The following is a 9,174-nucleotide window of genomic DNA, read 5'->3' on the forward strand; positions in this document are numbered from 1 at the left end:
TATTGTGTTGAGTGTGGGGGGGGGGGGGGGGGGGGCTAAAGATTAGTTATGAATTATTTTAATTAATTTATTAAAATTGTCCTAAAATGATAGCTGTGGAGTAATGGTGAGTGTGATTTGACCAAGTACAACATGTTCGTGGATCAACAGCCTTGTTGATCCTGGAACATCATTCCAATCAACCAATCAGAATTGAGAGATAACTTTTCAGGAAATATCTGTTTTAGGCTTACAATCAAGATTAGGTGCTTCTACACCCTTGTTAATCAGCTATCATTCCACACCGATTTTAGGAATAAATTATGGGTAGGGTTAGGTTTAGGGGTAGGGATTGGGTTTAGTCTATATTTTTGGACAGTAATGTCGATCCAGGATCAACAAAAGATGTTGATCCAGGAACATGTCTTACTTGGCAAAATCACGGCGACCGTGTATGTGTATGTTTTTTAAATACAATTTTATGTTTCTAAAAATGAAAAAACAAGATGTTTCCTGTCTGGGTTATGGATTTATTTTTGGACTATGCATGAATGAATAATGTGCAGCAAAATAAGGTTCTGGAATGGTTACAACCAACGCTCAGCTCCGGGGCTACAACATCCCAAAGGTGACATTTACTATAATTACTGAATGGCAACAGCAGTTTCATCATACAGTTATAGAGTTACTATGGCACATATAAAAAATTACATGAAAGAGTAATTAAGAACAACTATCTATTATTTAATCTTAACAAATCAATCCATTGCCAAACTATTATTGCAAGCCATAAACAGCATCTTTACTGTAAACGGAAAGGGAGGATTGCTAATTTAAAACATTTACTCTTACAGGGGACAATTATCATCCCCTATCTGTCATCTGCTCTCAGAGAGGAAAGTCAGTGGAAGTTTCCCCATGAATTCAACCCTCAAAACTTCTTGAATGATAAGGGGGAATTTGTGAAGCCTGATGCATTCATGCCTTTCTCTGCAGGTATGTTATAAGTGTTTTACTACACTGTGTAATGAGGTCTTTGATTAAACACCGTGGATATTTATCAATAGCACTCATTTAGCCTAGTGCCATTGGTGGATGTCATTGCGCTGATTAATTTCACATATTACACAAACAGGAGTCAGTATGATTTTAACAATACAGTACATGAATAAAATATCTGTGGTAGAATGAGAACAGTTTGTTTGTATAATGTACATTTACTTTAATCTCTAGGATCTCGTGTGTGTTTAGGAGAAAATCTAGCTCGCATGGAGCTCTTCCTCATCCTGGTCACGGTGCTGCGGCGATTCTGTCTGGTCTGGCCGGAGGATGCAGGAGAACCGGACTTCAAACTTATATATGGTGGGACACAGTCAGTGAAACCTTACCGTCTTACTGTACAACTACGTACACCTGGGCAGACTTGTAAATCTGTTTACTGAACATATGTTGCCCTTCAGTGATAACATCCCCCAAAAGTTGGTTATAATGTCACACCTCACTTTTCCGCAAAAGTGAAACAATTACGACACACAAGACATTAAATGTGCCAATAACACACATGTGAAAACTCAGAGAAAATTGTGAAAAATACCTTTGCCCTAATATGTTAAACTCAGCGTGGTTTTATTATGTTTGCTTATTTACTCAACATCTACAGCTAAATAAGTTATCATTGTAACTGTTTAAACCTAACATACAAAATTACTGCCAAGAAATCTAATTACAGACTTTGTAGCTTCGTGCCAAATAGCCCCAGTCTCTTATATGCATTAAATGTGTTAATGGTGAAACTTTGATTACAATAATTGGAAGCTTTATGGCTTTATTTATCTTTTAACAATTATTTACAACCATTCAGCAGAATTACTGTACAATCATGAGACTTCCAGTGGTCGTGTTTTAGTCATTTTTTTATTATTATTTTTTAAATCCACTTAAATATAATTAAAATGTAATACCACTTACAACATTGCAAGCTGCTATAAAGCTCAGGATTCATACCGAGTATGCTGTAGCCTATAGTTTAACAATAAAAGAACTAAATGCAGTGACTATGAATTAACGTGAATTATATTGTAAAAATATAAAAGAATAAAACAAAATATATCTCTTTAGTACAAAACATCCAAGGGCACGGTTCCTCTTCTTCTACACCGATGTGTTCTTCCAGCTGCTGTTAAACAAAGAAACATGAGTGAAAAGTTTGAAATTTGAGCCACACAGAAGCTTATATCTGAAGCTCATATTATGAACAGACAATATTTTGTTTCTCTTTTCACGAGGGCAGAACCTGCAGTAAGATAAAGCCCAAACGATAGAGAAAGAGAGATACTGTTGCACCGCAGCGTAGCTCCCACAGTCACACAGACACGGAAACTTAAACACGGTGCAGTTCAACAAGAGAACTAAATAAAAGTTGTTCTACACTCTACAGAGATCAGTAAAAACATGCACTGCAAAAGTGACTCTTTGTGTAAACCGACAATAACATTTCTGTTACCTGATTATCCTCACACGTGTATCAACCACGTTCGAGTGACTGCTGACTTTACGCCTTTTCTTCTTCTTCTTCTTCTTCTTCTTCTTCCTCTTCTTCTTCTAATAACGTTTTATGGCGGATGGCAAACCAACTTCTGGTGCTTCTTCTTCGTCTGCCTAGGTGGATACGACCAAGTAGAAGTGGCATATAACGCCACCTACTGTACAGTTTTTGATAAAAGATGTTACTGCCATTGAACTCTCCTCTATTACCAGCTCCATATCCAGATATCTAAAATCTCTGTTTCCTCTCTCTATATATTACGGTGGCCGAGAAGTGCAAAGCAGATCACAATTCTGAAAACAAAATAACAAATTACAAACCCAAATGCAAGTCTAAAAAACAAAATAACCATTCAGAAAGCACAACAACAATTCAGAAAACATTATAACAAGTCAGAAAACACAATGACAAATTCGAAAAAAAAAAATTAAGTCAGAAAACAAGGACAAATCAGACAAACCGGAAAAGCTAGGTATAGTTTGAGACAGCGCCATTGGTTTGGGATTGCTCACCGCTGAGTGGACGAGTCATCTGTCAATCAACTTATACAGGAAGAACCAGCCGAAGAACAGCAGAGTCGTGGTAGAAAGTTCGGAGATGGTATTAAAGTAGCTCAGTTTAAATGTATTGTATGAATTGCCCTTACTATGGAATAAAAAATACGGAGTGTATATTTACATTTAGTTAAACGTGGCAGTAAAACATCAGCTCCAGTGGTGCAGATGGATTAGCGCTTGCCCTTGGCTTTTTGACACGATCGACCCGTGTTCAATCTCGCCTTTTGCCAAACTTTTTTTTCCTCCCTTTTCAAATCTCGTATCACATCGTAAAGGCATTTATTTTCAATAAAAATTAAGGAAATAATCAAAAAGTTGAAAATAAAGTATGGGGTAGGGTTAGGGTAGGTGTAGGGAGGGCTTTATTGTACCAATAAGGTGGCATCCATTTAATAATTAAAATTATAATTTACACTCAATACGTTATTATTGCATACTGTTTTATAATGTACTATATTACTGAAGTGCAGATAATTGCCACTATTTGCAACAAGTAGTATACTTGATAGTAGAAATCCTGCTATTTTAACATAGTGTAACTAGGTATTTGCACTTAGTGTAAATAGCATATTGCTAAAAATACTGCTATTTTCACTTAGTGTAAATAGAATCCATTGCTAATACGACATTTGAAAAGGGAGGAAAAAAAAGTTTGGTAAAAGGCAGGATTGAACCCGGGTCGATCGCGTCACAAAGCCAACAACACACACTTATCCATCTGCGCCACTAGAACCGATGAGTTACAGACACTTTTAACTAAATGTAAATATACCCTGTATTTTTTATTCCATAGTAAGGGCAATTCATACAATACATTTAAACTGAGCTACTTTAATACCATCTCCGAACTTTCTACCACGACTCTGCTGTTCTTCGGCTGGTTCTTCCTGTATACGTTGATTGACAGATGTCTCGTCCAGTCAGCGGTGAGTAATCCCAAACCAATGGCACTGTCTCAAACTATACCTACAAACTTTGTCGTTGTGTTTTCCGACTTGTTTTGTTTTCGAATTTGTCATTTCTGACTTGTTATAATGTTTTCTGAATTGTTGTTGTGCTTTCTGAATTGTTATTTTGTTTTTTAGACTTGCATTTGCGTTTGTAATTTGTTTTCAGAATTGTGATCTGCTTTGCACTTCTCGGCCACCGTAATATATACTCTACCACACGTATTACTTAAATCGGTCAATTTTCATTTCTCATGTCAATACGTCTTGATGCTGTTGTGATCAAGAGTTGCCATATCATTAGTCAGATCATAATCTTAATGAATACAGATATACACAGACAAAACACACTAAAACAGCTTTTTTATTTCTTGGTTTATACTGATTCCAATATCTTTGGTCAAACGGATTGTTATATGCTCATTCATATAATCCTTCTTAGAGGATTTGCCAATCAGATAGGATTGTAAACCATTTATAACAATAGATCCAAATAATTAAGAACAGTATAAATTTGTTTCAATGTTGAGTGTATCAAGGGTAGGAACAAAATTAAGACTATAAATATATTTGTCCTCAGTACATCTCACCACGTATTCAATGAACAGATCCCTTAACAGTAACCCATGATTTAAGGACAAAATAAGCATTTTAAAACCATGTGATATCCACTAAACAGTTTTTTTTTTTAAATAAAAAATAATATATATATATAAAATTGGGATAACGTGATTTTGTTATGATCAACATGACTGTGAAAACCACCCCTAGTGTTCAATGAAGAATTGGTTTAAAAAGATCCAAGCAATTAAAAAACAAAAAGCATTTCAAAATTCCCATACATATGCAAACACACGTACACCCAACAGTCCCTGAGAAAATTACTGTGCAGCTTCATGTCACATTTCAACAGTTTCCTTAAAATCACACTTTCTTGAAGTCCATTCAAGACCACTTCTAAAAATCAGATCTAGTGCTTTAAGACAGGACACGGTCTGGAGGAAGTTCAATAAGGCTTATTGGACAGGAAACTCTGTAGCATCTGGAGAGATGGACCAGGAGCCCACTGAGGAACCATGTGACCTGCACCCTGGAAGAGCAGAGTTGTATGCCATGCCTTAGTACATGTAAAAATGTCAAACTCATAATACACATACACACACTGTATGTCATGTCACTGTATATCATGACAATAACAGCTTGAACTAACTACACATTGGAAAAGAGCAAGACAGGCTGCATGGATGCCTGAAACGTACCTTGACTGTGAGGAAAGTGATGTTGCCAAATTGCTGGTAGAATCCAGCAATCTGGTTATCATAAATCCAGGGTTGGTATTGAGTGCTTGCCTTGAAGAAGAAGAGAAACTCAACATTAAACCTAGAAGGTGTTACAAATTCTGCAGAGCATCACGTCTCAGAGAACACAGAACTTACCTTCTGTCCAAGCTGCTCAACAAACCACTGGTCCCCAAGGAAATTACAAGCCATATCGGTATCTCCATTATAGACCAAAGCTCTCAGACCCAAAGCCAGCAGCTTCTCATAGACATCCTTCATAGTTTCGTAAATGGTGTGATACTGGCTTCCCACAACATCACTGGATAAAAAAGGAAGAACTCTGTATAAACACATGCGCTGCTCATGCATACACACACACTGAAACTGTATGTGGGGATAGGGGTCAGTTTACCTGCAGATGTCCCATGGTGGTAGTACATCAGGAATGTGCAGCGCCTTCCTCACATCACCTCGATTAAGCCAGTTTATCTGAGCGGTACTATTGATGCATGGAGGCACTCCCTGAACATTTGGAGTACTTCCTACTAACTAAACAAACCAAAGAAAACACATTTCTCCTTTGTTTTATCTAGTTTATTAAAGTGGATTCTTGGAAGGCTGCATGATCAGATAGAAGAAGACTCACCTTATTAGCTTCCCAATGCTTCTTGAAGTTTCTGAACAGATGCATCATGGCTCTCTGAGATGTGACACCACCAGCACAGTCAAGATACAGCGCGTACGTATTCAACCCAGAGTTATAGACTATATTAAACGCATGTGATACCTGCAAAAGACAGAAGACTAGTCATCTTAAATAACCATTGGCAAGGTTGTACACGAGTTGCAGGCATGTGTGGATGCATTCAGGTTACCACAACGGAGCAGGACTCTTTAGAATTGTTGTAGAAATTACAGACTCCATTTTGACAGCAGTTGTCATTCAGATCCTTCCACAGCCTACAAGCAAAATAATGTAAAAAAAAAAAAAAAAAAAAAATCAACAAACATTTATCAAAATATTTATTGTCAGTATTGCAATATAGATATACACGAGTGGCCACATATAGAAGTAATTGATTAGCTTACTGTTCTCCAAACAGGCCATGATAGTTGCCAAAGTAGATTAGCGATTGGTCATTTAGTGCAAAGCTACTAATGCCATTTCCCACAGCAAAGCCCTGCAAAAGCAAACAAATAAATGATTAAAATGAAAAGACATAAATAGATAGATAGATAGAAAGACAGATAGATATTTCAACAGAAAACAAATTAAGTATAATTTGTGTTCAAATATTAGTAAACAACAAATTACATTTTACAGACTTTATGCGTCAGAGAAACAAGTGCGCAGCCAACTTCAGAATTTTGTCTTTGAATTTCCTGAGCTCTATAGCATCTCTGTTTAAGAGTAATGAGCTGTTGAAGTGGATTTACTTTTTGTAGAGTTAACGAAAGTTATAATGTGCATTGTAATGTTCGACGCTGATGTTATAATGAATGTCAGTAGAAGACAACGGGCACAGTGCTAAAAAGGGGCCGAGCTACATAAGGTCTATACATTATATTTAATAATAAATTACATTTGAAAAATGAAACAAGCACATTAAACCTACCTTAAAGTTCACTTTAAGCTGACCTCCAGTGGCAACTCTCAGAATGAGTGTGGGTGCGTAGATGCCTCCATAACTCTCACCAAAAATGAAAAACTCATTCTGGGTGAAATTTGGGAATTTGATGAAAAAGCTTTGCAAAGCCAGGTAGTTGTTATTTGCCACCTAAAGAAACACATTAAGGCTTTACAAAGTCTTTCTTTATAGGCTATTAATATCTATGAATGTTTAGACACTTACCTCATCATCATCGGTTTGATATTTTTGGTCATCGGAGTAGGAATAACCCACTCCAGCAGGCGACTCAAGATAAAGAACATTGGCGATTTTATTCCAGCTGAATTCGTTCTCATAAAGTGTGGCTCCATTATCATTAACCTATGGACACACAGAACAAGCACAATGTTTATTGAGGCATTTTTGGTTTTGTGTTGTGCGGAAAAACTATTTAGACCTCAACGAATGAAATTACATAAATGTTTTTTCCCGTCTCTAAAATGTCAGTTCTTTAGTTCTTAGCTCTTTAAGATTAAATCATGATAAGTATCAACATACATGAAAGGGGCCATTCTCTGACAGAAACCCATCCAAAGAGCTGCAGCCTGGCCCTCCGTTCAGCCACAGCACGACTGGGTCCTTGAGCGGGTCCCTCTGAGACGTCACAAACCTGTAACATATACACACTCTCTAAAATGCAATAATGAATACACAAAACAATTATGTGTTACTGAAGAGACTCAAACCATAGTACATTTACACCAGAGGAAAGTCTCTTTCCACAGTACTACTACTACTCACAATAACAATTCAGTACTAAAAAAATAATAGTTTTATACACGAACAAAATGTAATGCAATGCTTTTCTAGACAGGAACCATACAATGGTATCAATGAATATTGTAATATATAATACTACTGTCCTAGCTTCACAGCACTTCAAAGGACCATGATATCACCAATATTATATATAAATATTTTAAAAAACGATTTTTAAAAACACTTTTTGCATTTAAAACATCTTAGTTTTTCATTCGGCGTGAATGCGGAAACGCCATTCGCCTAAACATACCCTCATCACAAACAAAACATGCTGCATATTCTCATGCTGATAACTTTAAGACAAAAGACTAATAAAACTCACCAATAATGCAAAAACTTGCCAGAACTGGCCTTCAGATATCCTGACCACTGGCGGTAATTGGGTTTAAAAGACATGCCCGGCAGATCCAGCACCTCATCTGGATCATACATGCCGCTCGCCACAAGCACAGAGACGGACAGAAGACAGAAGAAGACACGCAGAGAAGACATTTCACAGTCTGATGGACATGGACCCGTACACAAGACTTGAAGACCCCTGCGACCCTGCGGTTTAAGCTTCCCTTTCTCTGACTGTCATATGACTTTTACAGTCGTCAGGTGATGCTGACAAACTAGACTCCGCCCAAATGACCAGACTACCAGGGCTGCGTTCAGCGGTTCAGCCCCGACAAAAACGGTGCAAAACGTGTTTTAAACGGAAACGGTGGTGTGTTGAACACGCTGTTCTGATGAAGCAAGAGTTGCTGCTATGGCAGCTGAGAAGGCCATTCTTTGTGTTCTTTTAGAAGAATTTTCGGAGCCTGATGAAATCGGTATGTGTTTAATACTGCAAAATACGCTGGATGTTACAGTCACTACCCTTGCCCTCCAGAATAAAGGAGAACATCCCAATCAAATGAAGGGATTTGTGGAAACTGTGGCTCCTAATTATTGTGATCCAACATTTGCCCTCGCATTTCAGGTTGAAAAGACAAACATTTCAGGTGAAGGATAATCCACTTCTTACCTCCGAGACTGTGTTATGATCTATAGCCTATGACCGTATTATTTTTATTGTGAGTATTAGGCTTATCATTATTGCTGATCACTGTTGTTGTGCTATGATATTGTAATATTTACCATTATATAATCAGAGGAATATAGAAAAGTTTATCAAAGTGTCAATTCATAATACAATAGCAAAATATATAAATATGTATAGTATTTTTGTTACATTAATCAGTATTTAGCACACAATAGAAGACATTGCAATAACTAAATTATATTTAGACAGACTTAAAGAAGTTCCAGATCTATACGTGTGCTCTTATTATTTTAGTTATTTTGCCTTTAATGTAAATAAACATGTGCAAGCAATATACTTGCTCTTGTGAATTTTTTGGGGATGTTAATTACATTGTGCGAGCTGTCTCTTTAATACCGCATGGTTTA

General features: G+C 36.9%; 2 protein-coding genes across 3 annotated transcripts in view; one reads left to right on the forward strand and one right to left on the reverse strand.

Annotated features, from left to right (window-relative positions):
• The window catches only part of LOC107557493 (cytochrome P450 2F2-like), a 5,836-nt gene extending 4,197 nt beyond the window's left edge, over positions 1-1,639 (forward strand). Inside the window, exons 8-10 of the mRNA XM_016240925.1 lie at positions 555-607; positions 834-975; positions 1,213-1,639. Of these exons, the coding sequence (XP_016096411.1) occupies positions 555-607; positions 834-975; positions 1,213-1,421 (404 nt within the window). The 3' untranslated portion in view covers positions 1,422-1,639. The remainder of the gene's footprint in view (positions 1-554; positions 608-833; positions 976-1,212) is intronic.
• A 90-nt stretch (positions 1,640-1,729) lies between these two features.
• LOC107557507 (lysosomal protective protein-like) lies at positions 1,730-8,534 on the reverse strand. 2 transcript variants are annotated; one of them, XM_016240939.1, is made up of 11 exons: positions 8,063-8,534; positions 7,477-7,588; positions 7,162-7,299; positions 6,925-7,086; positions 6,398-6,489; positions 6,184-6,268; positions 5,955-6,095; positions 5,721-5,857; positions 5,465-5,627; positions 5,288-5,377; positions 1,730-2,155 (listed from the first exon to the last, which is right to left on the reverse strand). In XM_016240939.1, the coding sequence occupies exons 1-11, from the start codon at positions 8,230-8,232 to the stop codon at positions 2,051-2,053; spliced, it is 1,395 nt and encodes a 464-aa protein (XP_016096425.1). In that variant the 5' UTR covers positions 8,233-8,534; the 3' UTR covers positions 1,730-2,050. The 2 variants fall into 2 exon arrangements, with proteins under 2 accessions (XP_016096425.1, XP_016096427.1); XM_016240941.1 differs by lacking the exon at positions 1,730-2,155 and adding an exon at positions 4,192-5,118.
• Between the last annotated feature and the right edge of the window lie 640 nt (positions 8,535-9,174).

This window comes from Sinocyclocheilus grahami, unplaced genomic scaffold, assembly GCF_001515645.1.
Source record: "Sinocyclocheilus grahami isolate Dianchi unplaced genomic scaffold, SAMN03320097.WGS_v1.1 scaffold605.1, whole genome shotgun sequence".
Taxonomy (NCBI): domain Eukaryota; kingdom Metazoa; phylum Chordata; class Actinopteri; order Cypriniformes; family Cyprinidae; genus Sinocyclocheilus; species Sinocyclocheilus grahami.

Coding starts and splice junctions, on each gene's coding strand:
- LOC107557507 (XM_016240939.1), bottom strand. CDS start 8,232: ATGTCTTCTCTGCGTGTCTTCTTCTGTCTTCTGTCCGTCTCTGTGCTT. Junction 6,096..6,183: donor AAGAGTCCTGCTCCGTTGTG/GTAACCTGAATG, acceptor TGTCTTTTGCAG/GTATCACATGCGTTTAATAT. Junction 5,378..5,464: donor TTGAGCAGCTTGGACAGAAG/GTAAGTTCTGTG, acceptor TTCTTCTTCAAG/GCAAGCACTCAATACCAACC.